At 40.3% G+C, this 25,228-nt stretch overlaps 1 protein-coding gene across 5 annotated transcripts; it reads right to left on the reverse strand.

The window, feature by feature from the left end:
* Positions 1–405: 405 nt before the first annotated feature.
* smarca4a (SWI/SNF related BAF chromatin remodeling complex subunit ATPase 4a) lies at positions 406–23,612 on the reverse strand. 5 transcript variants are annotated; one of them, XM_030140211.1, is made up of 33 exons: positions 23,471–23,612; positions 21,726–21,989; positions 21,393–21,525; positions 19,951–20,409; positions 18,475–18,573; positions 17,774–18,029; positions 13,856–13,982; positions 13,531–13,704; positions 13,106–13,279; positions 12,840–13,007; positions 12,696–12,746; positions 12,472–12,602; positions 11,965–12,023; positions 11,396–11,510; positions 10,721–10,868; positions 10,480–10,643; positions 9,386–9,452; positions 9,149–9,259; positions 8,501–8,743; positions 8,298–8,411; positions 8,069–8,176; positions 7,890–7,976; positions 7,746–7,792; positions 7,491–7,657; positions 7,208–7,371; positions 5,808–6,074; positions 5,212–5,289; positions 3,597–4,165; positions 3,144–3,249; positions 2,947–3,048; positions 1,975–2,107; positions 1,739–1,878; positions 406–1,133 (listed from the first exon to the last, which is right to left on the reverse strand). In XM_030140211.1, exons 2-33 carry the CDS (start codon positions 21,945–21,947, stop codon positions 1,101–1,103), a joined length of 5,016 nt encoding a protein of 1,671 aa, XP_029996071.1. In that variant the 5' UTR covers positions 21,948–21,989; positions 23,471–23,612; the 3' UTR covers positions 406–1,100. The 5 variants fall into 5 exon arrangements, with proteins under 5 accessions (XP_029996071.1, XP_029996069.1, XP_029996073.1 ...); XM_030140209.1 differs by having other exon boundaries at positions 11,396–11,508; positions 11,960–12,023; XM_030140213.1 differs by lacking the exon at positions 23,471–23,612 and having other exon boundaries at positions 3,597–3,859; positions 3,947–4,165; positions 11,396–11,508; positions 11,960–12,023; positions 21,726–21,947.
* Positions 23,613–25,228: the final 1,616 nt, after the last annotated feature.

Here is a 25,228-nt window from a genome sequence, read left to right on the forward strand (position 1 = left end):
GAAAAGGCTGTTGAAAATAGGACACCTTGACCTACTTTTTCAAGGTCAAATGACCTCATGCAGTTATAATATCTGAGTACTTTCAAATATAAACATGTATATAAGTTCTACACAAGACAATCTAATCTCAATTATAGGGCAGTAACTTTATAATATAGAAGTACAATTATCCCAAACTTGTATTGAATTACAGTACTGGAGTAAATGTACTTGTTATATTCCTCCTCCTGATACCCAGAGTGTCATATTTCCCTGGATTAATGAAAGTTAGTTTACAGTGTTGTATGTGATTTGGTCTGGCCAGTGACGTCTCAGTGAAAATGGCAGATCTGTGCCCCCTAGTGTCCACATGTGATACACACAGGTATCAACAGAGTTCGAACAAAGAAAAAATCAAAGCACAGATTTATTAGGAGATGCCTTTATTGTGATTTTTGGAATCCAGTGACACCGACACGAGAAAATGGTCCTATCCCTCCCTCCCCCTTTGTATTTATTTATTTTTTTAAAAACGTACACGACCTGAGAGGGAGGGGCTGCAGGGTGGGATACACCGTGATCCCGCTTTGTAGTCTTAAATTAAACACAGAGATAATAAGTGAAGACACATCCAGGTGCATTTCCACAGACACGCATAACATGCATTCGCAAAAAAAGGGACATAGGAGGAACGCAGTGACTCCTGGTTCACATGTACGCCTTTGTCTCAAAGTAAAAGACGACAAAATTAATACCACTTAAAAAAAAAAAAAAAAAAAGCTGTCTTTATGGCCCACGATCAGTCTATATGTCAGGCTCTGTCGATTTTCCACTTACAGGAGAAAACAAAAAGGCAATGACACACACTACTATTCATACTGGGAAAATGGTTTAAATATGGAAGTGGATGGTTCATATCTTTCATAGTTTCGTTTTTTTGATTTTTTTTTTTAATTAATGGTAAACTTTAATGAGAATACAATAGTCTCACTAAAAATCAGCTGATCTAGGTAAAACTAGGCCTTCGCCACAGACCCGACTCCCTGCTGTTTCTAAGTAAAATATATAAATTCCAGTCCAGGGGCTCAGTGGGCTGTTGGTCCAATCAGGAGTGGTTTACTTCAGTCCTCGTCGCTGCCGCTGGCAGAGCGCTCCTGAAACACCAAGAAACAAACATGTAGTTTTCTATTCAGATGAAAGTTCTATTTTATACAATAATCAAACAAGGTTTCAGAATAAGATGATTTAATTAGTGGTCCGTGTGTGGTGGCCTCAAACTGATATGAGGAGAAAAACAGACAATGTTCAGGCAAAAGATGGGAATTGAAATAACTACTGTTCTGCTGACCCACCAATCTCTGCATTAAAATCAGCAGACTGTGAATTAAACTGTATGTTTGCACCGCTTTAGGAGAAAATGTATTCAGTCACAACTTCAAAAATGTTTGAAGAAAATGTAAATCAATGCAGATGGCAATATGCTGTGTTATGACAAATTCAACAGCATGCCTGAATTAAGACATATTTTCATTTTAGCAAAAAGTTTCAGTTTTGTTTTCCATTTATAGAAACATGGAGCCCTATTTATACTGGAATATTATCACCTGTGGACCTGTGCAAATTTGGACCAATTGCAGAGAATGTCTGTGATCTTAATCCATTAGTTGTACTAGGCCTGTTCAAACAGGACTATACTTGCACTGAAATGTATATGTATACATGCAAAATACAGATCTAGTTGTTGATATTTGTCCCTCACCTCTTCCTGCTCGTCCTCGCTGTCGTCGTCGCTCACCACAGGTTTAGCCCTGGAGCCCCGGCCCCTTCGTCGTTGTCCTTTACCTCCTCGCTCCCCCTTTTCTTTCCGGCTCAGTTTGATCTTCACCTTCACTGAACGAGCTGAGGGAAAAATCAAAGAACGTAAACATATTCATGATTTAACTTATTTACAAAGCAAGTATTTATGTAAATTTACAGTCTGTTTGTGATGCTCACATTCAGACTCTGAGCCTTCATCGATCTCTTCCTCCTCTTCTTCGCTGTCTTCTCCTTCGCTGTCTTCCTCCTTTTCAATCTTCTGTCTTACACTGGTGAAAACTGACTGGAGTACAATGGAGTCTTCGTAGATCTGAAAGGATTGAAGAAACACAAATAAAGTTACCCAGGGATCCCTTCTGTTTCAGGTTTATTCAGAATGCAGAAAAATATTAGAGAAGCGTGGTCAGGAATTAGCACGGGACATTTACTTCACATTAACACAATGATGTTTTAACTTGTGCGTGATGTTCATGTCTTTTTCGCGGTGTACATCATGTGAACCACAGTGCCACTCTCGTGTGTAAAAATACCCTGAAATTGACCATAATCAGATATGTGTGCAACTGATCAGCTGGTCAGAAAACTGAGAAGTGCTCAATTAACCCTTAAAAACCCAAAAGCATCTACTGAACTAAAATGTAATAAAGAAATAATTCAGATAAAATGCAGTTTCTCAGCTGTTCAGTAGCAACAGATTTTTTTTTTTTTTTACTAATACATTCATAGTCCCTGTAGTGAACTTGGAAACATCATCTTCTGCAACACTGATTCGCCAGTAAAACCGATGTAATTTAATAAATGACAGTGATGGAGACACTTGTTTTTATGTAGAATTAATGCTATATTTTGCTGAAAACATTATGCTTCCTTCAAGTTTCTGTTTCTGATATAACAACCCTCCACTTTAAGCGGAACATTTATTAATATCTACATTATCAGTAAATTAAGTATAGGAAAATACATGATTTTCACTGAAAAAAAATGCAAAATATTACAATAAATGGTAATAAATTACTTGGCTATGGTTAAATGTAAAATTCATTTTGGAAGTCACCAGAAAAAATAGTTTTGGGTCTTTCTGGGTTACGATCATCAGGCGATCACTCAGTGTATCTTTAAAATACATTTGGCCTCTGTATGTGAACTGACCAGAGACCCCTCCAGGTTGAATGTCTGTGCATTTTGACAGAGCAGCATCACATCCTTCTCCAGGTCATTGAGGCTGCGGTACTTGTGGCTGCGGATTCTCTCCTGTTAGAAAGAAGAGATGGGAAGACGGATGTTAGACCACAGCGCATGTGGAAAACTGTTAATTTCATATAAACAGTGAAAAACTGTATCCACACCTTGATCTTCCTGAAATCCACCGGTTTGCGGATGAGCTCGTAGTATTCAGGCAGCTCCTTACGAGAGGGCAGTTGGATGAACACTTCGCTGAGCTGCCTCCCGTTACTGCAGACAAAACAAGCATGAACTCTGTCAGAACTGGATCTAACATGACCACTTCATACTTCAGTCCTACACAGGTAAATTAAATTACTAATGGTGTTTTATATGTTCTTAGTTTAGTGATCTATGAATGGTTTTAGAATTGACTTTTATTATGTGTTTTATGTACATTTTTAGTGTGGATGTATGGCTGCGATTTCTATTTTGTGTAACTTCTGCTGTCTTGACCAGGACACTCTTACAAAAGAGATTTTTAATCTCCACAAGTTTTTTTTTTACCTGGTTAAATAAAATAAAATATAAATGAATGAATGAATAAATAAATAAATAAGGTACACTAAAGTCCTTACCCATCCTTATATTTGATGACCGCATCCACAATCTTTTTCATCTTCTTGGTGAGAGAGGGAGGGTTTGGAGAGAGTTTCTCAGCGGGTGGGCGGCCGCGCTTCTTTGCTTTCTTCACGTCATCATCTTTGTCCCGCCCTCTGCCACTGCTGGAGCTGGGCGTGGCCATGCCGCCATCATGGTCTCGTTCCCTCTTGCGCTTTCGAGTGGTCTTCTTGTGACGTACTTCCTCTTCGATGTCCTCCAGGTTACCCTCTTCTATGGCCTGCAGTGAGGAGAAACCACCACTGAGTAAAATCAACACTAAAATTAATTTCACACAACCATAAAAGCTGCAAAATGAACATGTCACCTTGAGCCACTGTTTCTCAGTAAGCGAGTCGCTGTAGTCCACCTCTTTGCGTTGACGAGACCCTCTGCCAAACATCTTCTCCTCCTCCTCTTCGCAGGTCAGTCGCTCGACCTCAGCATCATCTTTGAGGATCCAGCTCGGCAGATCGTCCTCCTCCATCAGACGAGGTTTCCTCTTGGGGTTGCGGGCCTCTTCGCGACGTCTGTCAAGGTCCATGCGCTAGTATAGAAGGAAAGCAGCAGAAATTAAACAAGAGCAAAAATAATGTGTTTAGACATTAGAACCTCTTTTTTTTTTATTATTATTTTATTATTATTTATTATTAACCTCTTTCAAATATAATGTATAGTACATTATATGATTAGGGAAAATGTATTATGACATACAATACAGTGTAATGTGTAAGTTTTAAGAATGCGTCTACGAAATGGACAGAGATTATTTTTGATATGTGTAAGATTTCTTAAGTTATTTTGTGAAGCTGGTATGGGACTTTGGGGTTGGGGTATACAAGCTGCACTTCATCCCGCTCCTTTTCGAATATATGTCTTTTTTCTCTTTGTTTTTCTTTGTTGTTTTTGGTTTTAAACATTTGAAATAATAATTAAAAAATAAATAAATAAATAAACAAATTTAGCTCCAAAAAGTCTCAGCAACATCTAGCATTTGTCTTCAGTGTGAAAATGTATCATCTGCAACAGTTGGAATTCATTCCAAGGTCAAAGGACTCTACAGGATCCACTAGTAATTATCAGCTCAAATAATAGCATCATTCCAAAAACAGTGAGACAATTACCAGCAACAGTTTTTAATCACTCTACACAGTCAGTGTAAAAGCAGAATGTTTTGCTCTCTGTATTGTTTAAGACACAACAACACTAATAAAACGGCAAAATGAGCAAGCTTCTGCTGATACAAGGAACTCTAAGATTTTCACCATTTTCCATCCATGTACAACACTGAATTTGAGGAAACTAAATAAAAAAAAAGAAAAATCTGCCTGCTGGCAGAGTGAAGCCGATTACCTACAATTTGCAGGGTTTTTTTTAGCAGTCCCCTAAAAACAATAAATTTAAGACTGATGACAATATTACCAATATTTGTTATGTTCAACAATTGTTAAAACATGTATCCAACCCGGTCTTAAAAACACCAACACTGTAGAAGGTAATTCATGTTGAAAAAACACATATATATGCATGTTTTCTGTAAAAAACATAATTAAGAAGCTAATGCTAAATAACAGCTAAATAGCTAATGCTAACCATGAATTGCTCAAACTCCTCTTCACTTCTTGCAATCATCTGATTGACAGTCTCATCATCAGGCACTTCATCTTCCTCCTGCAAACAAGTAACACAGAGTGAGAAAAAACTAATGGTAGAAAAATGTGGCACCTCAGAGCCAAGTCTCTGAACTAATGACTCAAAACACAGCAGGAATTAAAGTAATTAAGTAGATATTACCATTTAAATTGTATAGGAAAGCAAATATCACATTTAAGGTTTATATAACATTACTAAAGCCTTGAATAACAAAGAACTACATTTTTAGATTAGATGCAGCGAGTTCAAGAGTTAAAATTTTAAAAAGGGGAAAAAGACGGAAATAGGAAAGAAAAAAGTCAACAGGTTTATATCAGTTTAGTAGATAAAGTATCATATTAACCAGAGGATTGTGCAGAAGCAGAAATACAAAAGAGGAAAAGGAGAAGGCTTGGATTGATGAAAGCTCACAAATCCTGAGAAAAGAGGAAAAGAGACAGAGGAGGGGAAAAAAGGGAGAGAATGAAGAGGTGGGGCAGCGCACAGGCGGATGTGGGTGGGTGGGCGATGTGGGAACGGGTTCAGTTCACACCCACCCACGCCCCCCTAGTGCGGCAGCCTCCTCGAGCCCCGACCTCGTCCTGCTCCTCGTGCTCCAGAATGGCCTGTAAGAAGGCCCGGCGCTCAAAGCCTGATGACTTCTGGTCGAACATGCCGGCCTGGATGACCTTCTGGTCCACGTTCAGCTTGTACTTGGCCGCCGCCAGGATCTTCTCCTCAACACTGTTGACAGTGCAGAGACGGAGGACGCGCACCTCGTTCTGCTGACCAATACGATGGGCTCGGTCCTGAGCCTGCAAGTCCTGTTGGAGCACCCAAAGAAAATCATTTTTTCAGGTGCAAGTAATGTGGTTACTTTAACACTAATGGCTCAAGTCTCTCATTAGGTACATTCAGTTTAGTTTAGTTTATTCACAAAGTAAGTACCAAGTCAGTGGAGAGTTTTGCAATAGGCCACGATGAGAAGCGATGAAGCGCTTAACAGTAGCGGCCAAGACACCAATTCCAACAAACTGATGTGAGCTGTTGTCCCACAACCAAAAACACATTTAAAAAGCATTCAACATGCAAATCTTACATGTTTACTGAGATCCTTCCATTATCTACAGAAAACTAAAATATAATTTGAGATAGCAGTTAGCTCAGTGGATTAGAAAACATCCTTTACAGGTCTAACGCTAAGCCTATTAATTTCATACTGTAAAAATTAAATACATTTTATAGAAAAAATAATACAAAAAAATCTTATATGTGATTTAGAACCACATAATGAAGTGACCCAAATCAGACCTGAAACAATCAAATTCCATGCGATTTGTGCTGTTCACACAGTGAAGAAAACAAGTGAAAAAGTAAGTAGACCTTACTAATACCCCTGCCTGGTCACAAAACACTTTGCCCTTCCTGCTCACTGTTACCCTGCCTACCCTAGAGGGAATAATTCTGAGTCTTGACTTTCAATCTTTTAAAAACTTTCAGCTAACAAACTGTGCACTACACTTCTAGTGATAAAGACCATGTGTCAAATTTGAAAAGAATCGAGTGAATAGTGTCCGATAAATGGGATAGACAAAAATCTCGGACGGACAGACGGATGGAATTACTAGTACAGGGGTGGCCAACCCTGGTCCTGGAGAGCCACTATCCTGCATGTTTTAGATGTATCCCTCTTCTAACACACCTGATTCAAATGATAAGCCTGTCATCAAGCTCTGCAGAAGCCTGATAAGGACTGTCAGGTGTGTTGGAAGAGGGAAACATCTAAAACATGCAGGATAGTGGTTCTCCAGGACCAGGGTTGGCCACCCCTGTACTAGTATATCTATGTACCCCGGCCCCTGAATAACATGCGAGTCTGAGCAAATCTGGGCCACTTTGCTCATTTTGGCCATACACCCATGTTTTTGTGCCCCTCTAATTACAGTACAAACAGTACCTGGTGTGGATTCCAGTCACTGTCAAAGATGATGACTGTGTCAGCAGACTGCAGATTGAGTCCTAGACCTCCTGCCCTGGTACTGAGCAGGAACACAAAGTACTCAGAGGCTGGATCGTTGAACGTCTTCAGCAGCATGCCGCGGTCCTCTGCCTTGGTGGTTCCTGTGACAGGGAAAAAAGTTTTTTTTGTTAAAGTGCTTATTTTCTCTTTAGCTACATCAATATTGAGAAATTCTAGCGTCTAAGTGCCAAATATATGCCACTCTGAGTACCCGCCTCACCGTCGAGACGCAGGTACTTGAAGTTGCGGTAGGCAAAGTAATCCTCCATAATGTTCATGAGAGAGGTCATCTGACAGAAAAGCAGCACTTTGTGGTTGGTGGCCCTTAGCTTGGGCAGGATGCGATCTAGCAACTCGAACTTCCCAGAGGAGCGGTACAGGTCAGGACTGGACGGATGAAGAACAGGAATAAAAACAAGCTACAAAAACACACACATAAACATGCAGAACAAAGACACACTTGCGCCATACATACCCGGATACGATGCCATTAGAATAGCCAAGATGCTCAGAGAAAGATTCCTGTAATGCAAACAAAGACGTACACATTAAAAACAGTCTCCTTCAACTTTCTTTAACAGTAACAGACTAAGTAAAAGGTGGAGAAAATGTTTTGTACCTCAATGTGCTGGAACATGAAGGGGTGGTTGCAAATCTTCCTCAGTTGCATAATTGTGTTCATGAGAGTCTTCGTACCACCTTTACCCTGGAAAAAATACACCAGAGTCATATTTTATCTCTCAACTACTGTTTCTTTTATTAATTCAAGTAGAGTTTACAAATGTATCCCCTCCTTACCTTCTTGTCTTTCTCTGATCCATCTGTGAGCAGCACTCCCTTGGCCTGCATGTGTCTGTACAACACTCTCTGTAGCGCTGACATGTCGCACTTTATCACGTACTCCACCTAAAAAAAAAAAAAAACAAAACAATGGGGGGAAAGGTCAAGGAAAAGGTACTGAATCGTACCTCGTGTTACCTACAGAGAATGAAGCAGGTGGAAAACAAAAACACGAGTGCAGCCTGACCTTCTCTGGCAGTTGAGCCTCGACTTCTTTCTTGAGCCGGCGCAGCAAGAACGGCCGGAGCACTTTGTGGAGACGTCGGATAATCAGGATCGTCTCTTCTTCATTCAGGTCCACCTTGGGGAGGAAAAGGGAGGAGATCTTCAGTAGGCCGTCTTCAGAGTTATGTTAAATAATGTCCCCAGTTTACAGAATACATGACGAACCTTCTCTCCGGTCATGGCGAAGGGAGCGTTGAACCACTGTTCGAAGGTGCTGCAGCTCTTGAAGATTGTGGGCAGAAGAAAGTTGAGCAGAGCCCAGAGCTCAGGCAGTTTGTTCTGCAGCGGGGTCCCAGTGAGCAGCAGACGCCGTGGGGCCAAGTAGTGTGTGTTCAGGACCTGCGTCAGCTTACAGTGGTGGTTCTTCATACGATGGCCCTCGTCCACAATCATGTATTTCCAGCGAAGCTTTGGGAGGAAATACATTAGACATTGGAGTTGAAAAAATGCTGTACCACTCAGACGTTTGTCCACTTGAAAACCTACAGGAGGCAAAATCACCTTAAACCGCAAAGTGATATTGACCAATCAGTAGGAACAATGGTGCGTTCAATGACGGAGGGAATCAAATGTGTGTGCTGATAGCAAGAGTTTTACTCCAAAACAAACTGCAACTGTAGTAAAATACTACAATCTATAGTTCATAAAGTTCAGCAAAATGTAGCTCGAGACAAAAAAAAAATTTCAAATGAGTTTTACAAAAATGTCCATAAAGCTGCATTTGTATGTGGATGAAAAACCAGAGTCCATAGAAAAAGCTCCATTTCACAAAATATCCACGTATGTGTGGCCTGGGCTGGTGTGCGTCCTTACCTTTGCTAGCACCTGCTTATCTTTGATGATGTATTCGTATGTGGTGAGCAGCACATTGAACTTGCCGCTGCGCAAAATGGGAACAAATGACCGTCGAGCAGCTGGAGATCCCTGGGTAAAAAAGAAACAAAACACAATGTTCAGTAAAATCTCCTTGAATGTACAACTGTGTTGTTGTTATACAAGTTCTTAATCATGCCTAAAGCTTCACAAAGTATAAGAACAGAAGCCACTGACCTTGTAGGAGACCTTTACAACAGATGGTGCCCACTTATCAAACTCGTAGACCCAGTTTGATAGAGTTCTGAAAACATAACACCAAGCTGTGATTTACACAATGTCCTTGTACCTTCCACTCACACGTGATTTGACATTCACGGTCTTTCAACATAAATATGAAGCAAGGTTAATGAAAACTAAAGATACTTTTGTTACAAAACTGACTAAAATAAACAAAAATTACAGAGAGCGTGTCTTTAGTTTTTGTCTAAATCCATTTCATATATAAGTATACAATTTTCAGTAGATATGAAATCTATTCTCCTTTTTTTTTTTTTTTAAGTTGTGGCAGTTTTACACCAACAGGAGGTCCAAGCCTGGCTTCATGACAGCAAGAGACATGAAAAATAACCCATATCACAAAAAACCTAGCACTGATGTTAAGAAAAACCTAAATAAAACAATACATTTTTAAAAACTAAAAATATAAACCATGTAAAAAAAAAGTAGGCAGAGCTTACTAATACCTCCGCCCTGCTGTACAACACTTTGCCCCTCCTACTCACTGATACCCTGCCTAATCACAGACTAACTGTGAATTTTACGTTAAAGCTAATTGTAAACTACATTTAACTAAATTACTGTCCTTTTTGGGTAATTCAGTCAAACCAAGACAAACAGTATTCTGCCCAAGCTTTGACTTTCAAACTGATCATACTTTGTCTGACGAATTGCTTGAATAGTCTTAAAGATATCAGTTGGACAAATTTTATTAATAAAATTTTTAAAAAATTGTAACATTAAAAATGCAACATTAAAATGTGCATTACACCTCTCCTGGTGGTAAAAAAATGTGAGTCAGATTTGAAAAGAATTGGGTGAGTTGTCTATAAGAAATCGGTTGGAAAAAAAATCTTGGACAGAAGGACAGAGGATGGAATTCCTGGTATTACTACATACGCCCAGACTATGGGTAGGTGCGGGTATAATAACTAAAGTTACAAACCTGCTTTACAAAAAAAATAATAAAATGTCAAGACAAAATAAAAACACAGAAAATGCTTTTGTAACTTGGTGAACAGAAAAACTACAGAAAAGCTGAGTGTACTTACGACAGAGGTACAATGACGAGAAAGGGCCCGTTGAGGCGCTTGTACTCCATGAGGTAAGTAATAAGTGCGATGGTCTGGATGGTTTTTCCCAGACCCATCTCATCAGCCAGGATGCCGTTGAGGTTGTTGTTGTAAAGCGACACCAGCCACTCCAGACCTTTAATCTGAGACAGAAAGTCAGCCTCAGTTTACTCACATCATTAACCCTATAAACTCTTCCTGGGTTGTGTCTGTTTCATACCTGGTACTGTTTGAGCTGCCCATTGACCAGCAGCGACGACTGCTTCTCCACTTTCTCGGTGACGGCGTGAGCCACAGCATAGTAGGACTGCAGGCCTCGGTTGAAGCTCGCACTGCTGTACTCATCGTCTACATCCTGTTTGGCATGTCTGGTGGAGAAAAAAACAAAGACGCATACTTTAGATGGATGGAAAACTGCAAAAATCTCATCTTCAGGCAAGCTGAGTTTTAGGTCTTATGAATTTAATTGCATGCAATTTGTTAATAGTGAGTGTATCATGTTGCCTGTATTCCCTCGAGATTTGTCTTTAGACCCAAACTTCATAATTTAAGAATTTTCTAGCATATGATGTGTCAGGCTTCAGATTTGTTATTTTGGGCAGGACTAAAGGCTCTGTTCTCAAACCAGGTCTCTGTTGACTTGAAATTAACCACATTAGACTAAATGAAGGTGAATGGGAACAATTTTCAGGAAGTAGCCATTTTTGGATGAAGAGATACCTCATTAGCTCACACACTGGGTGAATGGAGTTTTGTTAATAGAAAAAAGTTTGCTAGACACACACACACACACACACACACACCCTCACACACCCTCACACACACACACACGCACGCCCACACGCACACACATGCACACACAGCGTTTGATTCAACTATTAAAATCCCTTCTTACTCGATGATGTGCCGGACATCCACTTCAGACACATCCTCGCTGTCAGGGTCAGGAATCTTCTTCTTCTCTTCTGATGGAGCTGAAGAGTGCTGAGGCTGCTCATCTTCATCGTCCTGAAGAAAAAAACAACATAAGGAGGTCAGAAAAAGAGACTTCTGCAAGAAACTCTAAAGTCCAGTTACAACCAAAAGAGAAACCATTAAGTGAGGATGTTTTGAGAAGCTGCAGCAGTGTGAACAGCTGCACAGAAAGACAGTTTTAGAAGATTATATCATATAGTGTATGTTTTTCCTCAGTATTTAAGATCCGCAGCTCATATGTCACCAAGACATGCAGCCGCTCGCCTGGTGAAATCACATCTAATTCACGTTTTTGCTGCTTAATATTAGTGCAACTAGCCCTGGGATACAGTCTAGTTTCTCATGTTTTCTCCATGTTCCAGCTTGATTGATGATGCAGGCAGGTTATCTAAAGGCTGAAGACCAGTAGCTGCTGGTTTTCAGCTCATCTTTTCTTTGGTTTGAAATGGGCCGAAGAGATAACACTGTTTTGCTTTCAGCTTACCTCTTCTTCATCTTCATCATCTGAACCGCTGTCTTCACTGTCTGAACGAGGAGCTACTTCATATCTATGAAAAGGAACAAAATGTTGTTGAGAAGTCAAATAAAACCAAAAAATTGACAAAATGATAATTTAAAGATGGGAAAAGATGATCAGTCAGCTGATATCAATCCCAGTGAAAACTTTTTTTGAAACTATAAACTTTTCAACTGAAGAATTAACATTTTAAGTTCTAAGCATTAAACTCAATATAACTAAATTACTGAAAATAAACTCCATTTAACTAATCATATAAATCTGGAGCTGAATATGAGATAACCTGTCAAAAATCTAGGTGATTGTAGTTTAAAATTCTTACATTTGAGGTAGTTTAGATTTAGATTAATCCATCCATCTCTACTTTAAACATAATATTTCAGAAAGTAGCTTTATGCCAGTACTATATCAGTATATAAAATAATACAAGATGTCATTATCCATCCTTGCTAACATTTCCAGACAGATATGGCACTAACCCTGGGTTCATTTCAAGCCAGGCCTCCAGCTGTCCAGCCTTGGGAGCGTCCACACCGGTCAGGATCTTTCCACTGTCTACATGGATCACCTTCACTGGGAGGTCACTCATCTGACTGGTCTCATCTAATGGCTACAAACACATCAAACAGGAATTCAACCATATTTATTATGTTAAAGCAGTCGTGATGTTTCATCTAAGCCCAGGAGAATTTTATATTCGTACCTCTCCATCAGGTCCAAGTGCAGGAGCACCAGCCTCTGCAGGCTCTGGCTTCTGAAAACATTAAGGGATTGTGAAAGTCATGTAAAAAGAGGAAATGACATTGAGGAAAACAATCACATTCAAATTGTCTTTTACAATGATTACCTTCTTTTTCTTCTTCTTTTTCTTCTCTTTAAGAGCTTGTGCAGCTTTGTGGGCACGCACAAGCTCTGTGAGGTTGGCCACGTATTCATCTGTCTGCTGGAGCAGGTAGGCCAGACGCTTGTCTTTCTTCTGGTCAATAAGTTTACGATAGCCTTCTTCATCTTCAGCCTGGGCAGAGTGAGTCACACAGATGAAAGATGCTTTAATTTTAACAGCAGAACTCACATGGATTACTCCAAACTTTTTTTTTACATGTGTGTACTCACCATCAGCCTCCGCATTCTCTCCTTTTCAATGCGTTCATTTTCCTTCTTCTGCTCGCGCTCAGTGTTGGCGTGGTAAGTGGCGACTGCTTTGGTGGCCTTCTGGATCTTCGCCGTGATGGACCGGTGGTACTCCTTGAAGTCCTTGGCATGCTGAAGGATGCTGTTGAGGTATTCCTACAAAGATGTACAAAAATAAACCGTTGATAAAATAGAACAGAATAGCTTTATTGTCATTTTTATAAGTACAACAAAATTAAAAGTGCTGTCCAATAAGATAAGATATCAAATAAGACATTTTTCCTGTTGATCTTCTATATTTTCTAAGGCTGTTTTGTTAAGAACCACCCAAAGTCATAAAAGGAGGATGACCATCTACTGTAAAGCCAACATGCTCCAGTATATTCCACTAATTTTCTGCCACATACCTGGTGTTTCTGACGACGTTTACGTTCCTGCTCAATCTTCTGCTGCTTCTCAAGTTTCTCAGTGATGCGAGCCTCACGTAGAGACTGGCGTTTGCTGCGTTTGTAGGCTTTAGCGTTAAGGGCAGTTTCCAGAGCAGTGTCCCGACGCATGCAGACCACCACCTCTTGGCGCAGCTTTAACACACACACACACAAAAAAGTTGACATATTAGATCCTGTGTCTGTGTCTATTCCACTGGAGAAAACACTGATGGCTGGCCAGTAACATAAACACTGAATAAACACAATAACAATATGTTTTTATCCCAGAATAATTTATGTGTACCTGTCTCTGGAAGTTAAGCAGCCTGAGGGCCTTCAGCTCAATGGTGGCCTTAGTGCGCAGGTCTCCAGCTAAAGAGCCAGGAAGGTTCTCCAGCTCCTGGATACGGTGAGCAATACGAGCCTGCAGCCTGAACAAAGAAGAAATCATTATGACCAACAAAAAAAGTTTTTCCCAAGTCTATATTTCTAATATTAGAAAGGAACAGTCTTGATGGTAGAAGAATGGATTGTGGACCATCATTATATTATTATTATATCCATTAAATAATGTAGGTGTTGACCAATGACTCAATCACTGTACAATAAACTCATCTCTGTCTGAGGTCTCCGGTCATAACTCCATTTGCACCTAAATTTCATTTTGCACATTCCCAGTTGGAATATTTCAACTCGTTTTGCACCTTACAGCTCTATTTCAGCACATTACAGTTATTATCCAGTTTCTACCCAGATCTTTTTATACTTCTAATTTATAGTACACAGAGTTTTCTCTTACATTATATTTCTCTTTACTCATGTTTGCTGTGGTATTATATCATTACTGAATGTGTGTCATGCTGCTGCTACACTGTAATTTCCCAGTTTGGGATAATCAATCAATCAATCAATTTTTATTTATTTAGCATCACATCATAACAAAAGTTATCTCATGACACTTTACATTTAGAGCTGGTCTAAACCAGACTCTTGACTTGCCAACATTCAACAGTTTTATGATTATTCAAAAGTTCAAAAGCCATTTTTTTAATTGAATCATTGCTTTAAGGCATTTTAGGTGTCTCATTTTAGATTTTGAAACCACAATTTTAATTTTTCTTGTATATCACGTTCAAATATTGGTTTTTATTCTCCAGGATTACCAACAACTGGTCTGTATTGGCCTTGGGGAAAAAAAATAATAATAATAATAATTTGACCCCTAAGACTGGGTATTGAGGTTTTGCACAAACGTCATATGATCATGTGGTTTTCTGTTTACAACGCCATATTGGTAGGCAAGCTTTCCTTGGATCGTACAACGTGTTAAACGATGGACCTGCTAAACTCCTGTGTGCTGTTTATTACTTAGTTTTCACCAATTATAAGTTAGGCATAAAGACCGCTCGGTTCCATTGGTGGCAGTGGTGGTTCTGTTCTGCCGACCACTGTTTATAGTTATTACCGCGGTTAGCGTAGCTTTTCAGTATAGTTAGCCTGCGTGCCTGTGGTGCTTAGCGGCGTGGAAAAAAAGAATTGTCATCATGTGGTATGGTGAAGACCCATTTAAACCTACCAGGAGGGCTTCCCCTGGCCTATCACCCTATAGAGAGAGAGTGGTTGTGGATCTACCTGCTCCCTTTGCTGGCGATGGCAGTCAGAGTTTGCTCAGCTAGGTGAAGCAGCTGGAAGTGGCAGTTGGAGCTACAGCAGGTGACATCGGTGAGTTCAGCAGGGAGCTGGTGAGAATACTCCCCACCCGTCTGTGCAAGTCTGCTTTTCTACTATGGGACAGCCTTCCTGATGCGGTCAAGTCAAATTATGCGGCCGTGAAAGAGAAGATGGGATCGGCTTTTGGACAAAGACAGTTAATGGACCGTTTTAGAGCTAACATATCGGCTCGCTGTGCTTGTGCTAGGAAAATGAAAGATACAGCCACTGTGGCTACATTCGTAGAAATGAGTGTAGCCAAAAAAAGCCACAGCCAGTCTGGGTCCCTGTAGCGGGGCGCATAGCGGACCGCAGCGACAAGCATAGCTCCCTGGGAAATTTTGGAAAAAATGAAGTCTTTTTCCTGGTTTCTGGTGCATTTTGAGCTTAAAAATATATTCAATCTGGCTTCAGTTTCATACAAAAAAAATCATAAAAAATTAACTTAAGTCAAGATTTTCATCAGAACTATTTTTATTTATAATCTAATGTATAACAAAACAATAAATGATAGACTTTTAAATACAATTATTCTGACCACTGATGTTCATGAGATTCAATATGAGATTCAATATAAAATAAATTTACCAGTGAGACACCTCTGAGCATGACACCATACATTAGGGATGCACCAATACCACTTTTTTCCAGACCGCGTACGAGTACTTACTTTTGAGTACTTGCCGATACCGAGTACCGATACTAGTCCTTAATAATCCCATTCTAGTTCTTAGTTCCTTTTGTAAATGTGCTCTATTGTCGTTGTCATTAGTCTGACTGGAAAAAAGTGCTGCTACTTACATTTAATGTGTTGGAATTAGCGTTTCTCAATTAATCCACCAGGGGGTGCCGCTCTGAATTAACCATACTGGACAAATACCACGAAGAAGAGTAAAGTTTTTTGAGAAAAAGAAGAAGAAAGTCAGTAATAACAAACATGGAGACGACAGAGGCAACACTAATTTGATACTAATATTGCAGCGTTTTCACTGGTAAGGTTTAAAAGTGAAGCTTCAGCAGATAGAGAAAAGATAAATGAGTGATAAGTTTGGTTTTCACTTCCGCTGGTGGCGGTCTGCACCGCTCCGTACCCCTCTCTGTCTGTGCAGTGTCAATTCGTAAAAAATCAGAAACATTTGGGTGAGTTTGATCGCTCTCGGCAGCGCTCTTCAGTAGTGGAGACCGCATTTTTTATTTTCCTTGGTTATCGCTCGGACATTTTTGATCAGAGATGTAAGTAGGTTGATTTTACTAAAAAAATACCTTCGCTACTGTGGCTACACAGGTTGAAAACAACTTCGCCAACCAGGAAAATGCATCGCCAATGGCGATGTGGTGATAGGCTAGCGCAAGCCTAGGCTCGTTCACGAGTTCCAGGGGAGAGCCCGGAGGTGTATGCGGCTGATGTGAGCTGGCTGGTAGCTAGTACTCGTGTTTTTGCCTCCGAGTTGCCCGCGCATCACTGTTGTTAGTAAACATTGAAACTCATCTATGGTGCCTTTATCACAAGCTGACATACTCACAAATAACAAAACACGCAAACACGAGTCCAAAGAAAAGCACGATATAATAGCAACAGTTCTGACTTTCTGGATCCAGACAGCGTGCCTACCAATATGGCGGTGTAAACAACAATCACATAACCAGTGACGTCAGCTGCAAGTCCTCAATACACTAGGGCTGAAACTAATGACTGTTTCAATAGTCAGCTAGTCATTGACTACTGTCATGACTAGTCAACTAGTCAAATTATGAACTGTAAACCCCCCCTCGAAAAAACAACAATGGCTCTTATTTATAATTATTGCAGCAATAAAATACACTTTCTTTCCTTTAACAAGAATGCATAACAGTTTGTTAAACAAATATTAAATTCAATATTCAACAATTATTGCAATCAGCAATAAAATACTTTTTTCCTTATGCGAAAGTGCATGACATCACTTGTTGGCAACTAAATAAGCTGTCGAATTGTCATTCCAGCCCTATCATACACTGTAATTTTGGCAAGATCTGGCCAAAAGATGACAAAATGTAGCGTTAGTGTAAAATGTTCACAGATGTCACGATCTCAGGTTTTTAGTGCGATTCTGGGTGACTACTGCAATGACCGACATCCACTTAACAGCCAATAGGAATTTAGCATGAAATGATGCATTTATCAGTGCACCATGGTAATTTATGTAGATAAAAATACAGGCTTTAAACTCTCTTTGAATGTTGACTGTATACCAGAATCACATCTGGGTCCACTTTCTCTTCCTCCTTGAATTTGGATTTTTTTGTACACATAATTACCACTATTGTAACAGTGTGACCTTTGGATTCACTTCAGTGTATACAACTATGGTGACAAAGGTAAATGACGTGCTGATAAGACTTAATTCTTGGAGATTTATTTTTTTGAGTCTCAGTAGGTTTTATCATCAGACAGTCTCTGTAAATGCTGCGCACTGTGGCTGATTAGAAACTCATAAGACTGGCTTTAAACTTACACTACACGTTCTCTCACCTGTATTCTCTCTCCTGGAGGATCTCCACTGGGTCCAGCCCACGGGGTTTCTGAATTGGGGTTATGCGGCTCTGTTTCTGGTGGAGCATCATGGGTGGGGGCTGGGCAGGCTGTCCTGGAGACTGTGTCTGAGGGGGCATTACTGGGGAGGCAGCAGGCGGCACTGACGGTGGAGCCGGAGAGGGTCTGCCGGTGGGCTGAGGTGGGATCAGCTTCTGAGGAGGGTTGGATGGAGCAGCAGCGTTCACCATTGGTCCTGAAGGAGATGAAGGAAGACAGATCAGTTGCTTTGGCTAGCTGTGGCTCAGGAAGTAGAGCAGGTTGTCCAACAACCAGAGGGTTGGCAGTTTGAAATAATGCTCTGTCCTAATCATGTGCTGATGTGTCCTTGGGCAAGACACTTTACCCACTTTGCCTCCAGTGCTGCTACTCACAGTGGTGTATGAATGTGTGTGAATGTTTGGTGGTGGACGGAGGGGCTGTTGGCGTGGATTTACCGCCATGCTCGCATCAGCCTGCCCAGGGCAGCTGTGGCTATGAACGTAGCTTACCACCACCAGAGTGTGAATGTGTGAGTGAATGAATAATGGATCCAGTGTAAACACTTCGAGTGTGCATTAACAGAAAAGCACTATAAAAATCTAATCCATTATTCTACTACATGTGCACAGAAAATATATTACTGCAAAGTCTGAGTGTACCTTCAGGCCATGACTTAGGAGGTCCATTGGTAGGCTGTCCTTGCATACCTGGAGGAACTCCTGCTGGTCCAGGAGGTGCCATATTGGGACCTACCATACCTAAAGTATGTAAATCACAAATTAATACCAGTACAGTTTTTCAGAGAACACACACATCTGGTGCTAAAACCAGACAAATTCATGTTCAACCACCAGAGGTCTCTGTTAAGCTATGAAATATACCCACTCCTTTATTTGGAACTTATCCCTTTGTTTTAACAAAGGCATAATTTGTAAGACTAAGATTTGAACATATCAATATGGGACAGCAGTACTAGGACAGAAATATGTGGAGAAGGTGTCTGCTAAACTGACAAAACTAAGTGTAAATTCTACTCAATATTTATACCACTACAAATAGATCTTTCAGTCAAGGAACTTAGATGATATCTCTCTTCAAAACAACTGCATCCGAGTGTTAACATTGTTTGTGTTACCGTATAACTTTGGTCTTCCAAGGTGCTCGTTCAGACACAAACAAAGGCAGCAATAAACAACATCCCCCATATTCTGCAAGGAAATTACTGTTTGTTCAAAGGCTTTGAAGAAGCCACAGAAAAATCATAATCGACCGCCATTTGGGATGTCATTATAGATGTCAGATGACAGTAGCTTTTTAGAGAACAATATAATAAAGACAGAATGGAGCAGGAAAAAACTGATTAAGCTGCTACTATCAACCCACGACAAAAATGTCAAACTGAACATCTAGGCCAAAGTGGTAAACACCAATACAAACAAATACAGATAACTGAACAGAACTTAAAGTAATTAAGTCGATCAATATGGAACAGGAATAACTAATAAAAAAAAACCCTGTGATTTAAGGTACAAATGTTTATGTTATGGGCAGCTACTCTCCCCTAAAGTCAGTAATTCTAGTTGAGAAGCCCAATAATAGCTAATGACCACTATCAGGGACAAGTTCTTTTGATACCTATACAAAATATGGCATCGGCACCGATTAATCAGTCTATCTCAACTAGATGTACTGTCACCTGAGCAAGGTAAATGCCTCTGTGTGCATGTTTTGCACGGCTTCATCAAAATGTAGTGTGATGACGTTAGATGCTAAATGCAGTAAATACATTTGCATATATTTAATGCATTGACAGCTTATGATCCAGTCACAGGCATTCAACCAAATATGTAGTCAGAGTAGAGCAGTCGACTGTTGAACCAGCCTTAAGTGTATTAATTCTCTGAATAGATCCATGGCAGCAAACAAATGTGCATATAATGATTCTCCTAAAGAGCAGACTGGATGCTACATAGACTCAAAACGCTTGTTGAGGTAAGATGTAGTGTAACTACAAAGGCTGTGCAATATAATATCTTATTTTACTTTTAGAACAAAATATTACTAATTCTACCTAATTACCCTTAACAAAACGCATGAATATAAATGGTAAAAAGGCAGATCCTTCCTTAACTCACCATGTGGTCTATTGTAATTGGCCTGTGTTGGTCCTGGTCCAGCCCCAGGTCCACCTCCAGGGCCTGTAGAAGGTGGCATGTTGGGCATTGGCTGCTGCTGCATCCCTGGCATGGGCCTCTTCCCCTGCACAGCCATCTGCAGGTGCTCTGGTAAGGGCTGACTACGTGCCAGCATCTTGTACGCCATGATTTGGGCCCGGAGCTGGTGCAGCTGGTTCTGGTTGAAAGGAGTGGGTCCACCTGAGCCGCCCGGTCCACCTGCTGCACCGCCTGGTCCACCTGGACCCTGGGGACCCCCACGGTTCGGCTGACCCATCCCCTGGTTAGGGTCCCCACTGCCCTCCATAGGGCCAGCCCCAGGGCCAGGGGGACCTCCAGGAATCATGGGCCCAGAGGGAGGGCCATTGGCTGGGACGGGGCTAGGGGCATGCTCTGAGCCTCCTAATGGAGAAGGGTAACCTGGTGGAAGAGGAGATGCATGGACATGAAAAAATATTATTCTTACCCTCCTGACCATCAATCTAGAAGAGTCAGATCAGTTTTAGAAAACAGCCACAATAATGTCACTACAACTCTGCATGTCAGTTTTATTTTCTTCTTTCATCTCTATTATCGTGCATGCAACAAAAGACAAATATATGTGTATGTTTACAGTATTAGCAAACTTTAACCCTGCTGTCTTATTACTTTAGTGCTTCTGTGTTTGTTGCTCTCGGTCCATCTCTTCCTATCCTCTTTTGCTTACGGATTGCATGTGGTTTTGTGGACGCAGCTGCTTCTGTTATTCTCCGAAAAGACGAACCCTTTCAACCCCTCCCCTCCTGTTTGTCATCCTGCCCTCTGCTGTCTGCTCACGCTGCCAAATGAGCAGCATGAAAGCAGGGAAACCGGCTGGATGGGTTTGTCTGTTCACTCGGTCAGACGCACACACTCTGATATCTGTTCTGCCTGTGTGCAGTTTAAGAGAGACAAAACTACACATGCCTTTGCATTAATCCTTCTTCATTTTGGTGTGGTACCAATGTGTTCAATTTACTTCATTTGAGAATTTAAAAATAGAGACTTATCCAACGCAACAAAGATATTAACATTGGATTAAATTCACTCATGTTTATCTTTGTATTGGGAACACTAGTTTAAAGAAATACAAGTAAATTAACACTGGGTTGGAGATCATAGTTTGTTACAAAAAACCCAGAAGCATAGGGCTTTTTTCTTCTCACTTTTAACTTACAGTAGTATCTGGTACAGTTTGCTTGATCTAGCACCATATAGCCCCACCTGAGGAAACTGGTATAGCTTGTAATCTGTGAAATGTGAAGAGCTTGAACTGAGCTTAGTGTGTTCTTACGACTTCAGGCATCAAACTGTAACATCAGTACCATGACAATTCAGGACAAGAACACATACCAGTGAATACACAACACTGTGTAATTTGTTACCTTGGGAATGTTGGTCCATGGGGCTTGGAGGGGGTCCCATGCCACTGTGTCCCCCTGGTCTCATGCCCATGCTCTTCATCTGACCATAGCGAGGGTCATCGGGCATTCCTTTGTCATGCATGGCTTCCATGGGCTGTGGAAAAGACACAGAATAATAAATATAGGAACTATCTATTTTTCAACATAGAGTAGGTGATCAAAAATAATTAGTAAGCAGAGGGAAGGATAATTTTGACTGTGCAGTTGCAAGGATAGGTTCAGATATGCATAACATCATATTTGGATTTTTATCTTGGAAGTAAACAGAGGAACAAGGAAGAGGCTCTTATATACTTTGTGCATCTGGTGCATGTTGTCCTGAGGATATCCTGAGGGTCCCTGTGGAGGGTGGGGATGACCAGATCCAGGTGGTCCTGGGCTGGGTCCCATCATGCTGTGGGTTGAACCTGGGGAAGGACCTGGACTTGGGCCCATCATGCCTCCTGGAGATGGCCCTGGGCCCGGGGAGGGACCGGGACGAGGTGTCCCTCCCATCGGTGGGTCAGGAGTGGACATCTCTCAGGAGAAAATGGGCAAGTGTGGCAGGAGAAAGTACCCCTGTGAAAAGAGACCACAATGAGACTTAACATGATGATAGAATTTATATTATCTATCGTGTGCAACTTCATTCACTCCAAAAACCTTTGTCCCCAGATTATTTTACCATAATAAATGAGCTGACCATAAGAAAACAGTGAGGACCCAAAATTAAAACCTATTAAAATAACAGTACATTCTCTTATTTTAACAGTTTGACCAAAATACCATAAATGCAAATACAATGCCACAACCCTACCAGCTCAAGACTTTCTTGTTCTATGCATCACATCTGTTACAATGCATCATTAAAACAAATCACAATAACTCAACTCACGTTTATTTTATAGTCAAGACTTAGAGCTGGTGATGGAACTGTGGACTCTTCAAAAATAATATTCCAACTGGAAGGTTAATTTTAAGAAAGGACATAGCTTATGTGGTTTTCAAATGTGTTGATTGCTGTTCTGAGAGGTGTACAGTCAGTTTTGGACCAGTGAAAAAAGCTCTCCATCATAGCTAATCACTTCTTCACTAAGCTGCTGAGAACAGTAGAAGGAAACTGTTTTTGTTGTTGTTACAGGCTGAACCAGCTTTTTAAATAATCAACATTAACCCTTTGTTAGTTCACACTGTGACAGAATACTGAACTAATCAAAATGTCCCATGTTTAACTTTAAAAGCCAGAGGTAAAACAGGTGCATAAAAAATGTGAGATCATAAACACAGTGGGTCACACATCAAGACCATTGTCAAAAACCCCTTTGTACATGAGACACTATTCAAGGTACACCCCCTTTGATACAGACACAAGTCTATCACAGCTGTTACACACAAAACACGTCAAACTACAACATACTTTCTGCCAAACCACTTGTTTTAATATTGGCAATTTATAAGAGATTTGCAGTTACTTAAATAAACTTTGTAGCTTTGCTAACGTTAGCCAGGCCTAGCCGGTTTTATAGTTCATTATGTATGTTCGTAAATTGTAATGCCGAACTCCGTGTTTCTCGTAATTTCACAACTGTTTAGTATTTACTGGACATGTGGTTTAGTCGTAACATAATATTAAATACAAATAACAGACCGCAAAGTAAAATTCTGTATTGATACAACAACATAAACCTACTGTAGACGGTGGTTAGCATGCTAGCGGTTAGCTTAGCCGGCCATGCTCTCCCAGGCCAATTGGGCTGAAAAATATCTGTTTTGTGAGATGTTTGGTGAGAGATGGGATAGATTAGAGCATATTTCCTCGCCGGAGTTGATTGATCCAACGCGCCTCCCGTACCCTTGGCTCCGTGCTCCGCTCTCAGCACATTTCCAAAAACAATTTTCATTCATTGCACACTGTCGCGCCACGGCAGCGCCGCTGTAATGTCGGGCTCATCTTTTTCTCACACGAAAAATACTCAGCGAGACCACATCTACCAGTTAGAACATAAGCAAAACGTAGAGAACTCTCTCCCGATTCAATAGCAAAATAAAGGGTTACTTACACAAGTTGTGAAAGGTGATGTTTGAAACCTCACCGGTCGCAACGTCTCTTGGTTTTCCTCCTTAGACAGAAACAAAGACCGACCTACCCAGTTGGTTTTTTTCCTTCACCCCCTCTCTCGGCAGATTGTATCACAGGGACCGGCCTGCACGGCTCAGCAGCGCCCCCAGCCTGCGGATCTCTCACTGCCGCATGCCCAGTGAGGGCTCTGCTGCAGGCACGGCGGAGGAGCGACGAGCCGGCGTGGGGGAGGGGAGACCCGGCTCCCGGCCCGGCGTGGAGTCACACGGACGGACTGAGACCGTCCACTGTATGTACGGTTATTATGATCAGAAAACAAACAAACCACCAGGATAGTCAAAGAAACAAGACGCAGTTCGACCGGAATGTGGTTTTCCAGGAGAGTCCCTGCGTTCTGTTCCAGCCTGAAAAACAATAGGCTAGAAATAATCATGTAGGGCTGATGATGATGAGGAGGGTTTTCTTTCAGACGACAAATCAGCGACTGTTCTTAACACAAATAACTGATAAATGTATAATTTTATTTTATTTCATTTCATGTAATTTTTAAAAACTGAATTCAATTGTATTTTATTTGTTGTAGGCTAGTAGTAGTAGTAGTAGTAGTAGTAGTAGTAGTAGTAGTAGGATTAAGAATAGTAATAGTATCCTTTTAGGTTTATTCACTATACAAGTGCAGCTAGGGCTTGGTGAGAAGACCAAAAAATATATCATGAACAAACGGTTAATATCAATCACTCACAATAAATGTGAAATCATTGTTTACTTATAATTAATAAGAATAATAATTATTAGTCCTTACAATAGTATTTATATATTAATTAACCTCTACTTGCATCTACTTGCAATTTTTGAATTACAAAGCACCTTACAGTTTTTAATGTGTGAATGTGCGTGTGTGCGTGCATGCGTGTTGATGTGTATGGAACAGCTTTACATTTCCTCCTGAGACTCAGCAATGCATTTTTGTCCTCTGTACTGGACAAACTTCACAGCTTTGCATAAAAAAGTTCTCCACTGAAAAGGACCTTCCACAAAAATAAATTTTAAAAAATTCTATTCTATTCTATTCTATTCTATTCTATTCTATTCTATTCTATTCTATTCTGATTAAGTTTTGGTCCTGAGTGAAAATGAAGGAAACTACATGGTTCTATATGGGTTTAAGATCATCTTTATGGCAGCAACATTTCATAAATCTTGAACAACATTCACAACAATTAAGCATGCAAACAAAAATGAGTAAAATTAAGTAAATTAACTAAACATGGCAACATGTGTTTTACTGAGAGTATAAATAATATAACCCCCAAATAGAAAAAAAAATAGAACGACGATAGAATATTATGATCATTTTCATACTATTATATCACATTGATGATCAATAGCTGTTGATCTACAAGGAAAATGATAGCATTTAATATGAAAATGTTATTTCTGTGTGATTATATTATGATCATTCTAATTATTACTTTATTAGTCCTATGTGCAGCCATGATTTATTCTTAACTGAATTATTCTATGTGTAGTATACATGAAAACACAGCAAAGCTATTTAAAAGCTCAAAAATTATTAGTACTATGCATAGTCTGTTTGTATTGCACCATGAGTGGCTGAAGTAATTTGGCCAAAATATCACAATTATGAAAAGCTCAATCAACATCAGTGATTATCACAATAAATGTCAAATCATTATTTCTGTCATTATTAGTTATATGTGGATTTACACTTTTCTTT

The sequence above is a fragment of the Sphaeramia orbicularis genome, chromosome 8 (genome assembly GCF_902148855.1).
Source record: "Sphaeramia orbicularis chromosome 8, fSphaOr1.1, whole genome shotgun sequence".
NCBI lineage: Eukaryota > Metazoa > Chordata > Actinopteri > Kurtiformes > Apogonidae > Sphaeramia > Sphaeramia orbicularis.

Bases quoted from the DNA above. Each gene is read 5' to 3' on its own strand.
- smarca4a (XM_030140209.1), bottom strand. From the start codon at position 21,947: ATGTCCACTCCTGACCCACCGATGGGAGGGACACCTCGTCCCGGTCCC. The intron at 2,108-2,946 runs GTCAGTTCACAT...CAATCCTTTCAG, and splicing joins TCAACCTGGAGGGGTCTCTG to ATCTACGAAGACTCCATTGT. The intron at 1,879-1,974 runs GTGAGCATCACA...TTTTTCCCTCAG, and splicing joins TGAAGGCTCAGAGTCTGAAT to CTCGTTCAGTGAAGGTGAAG.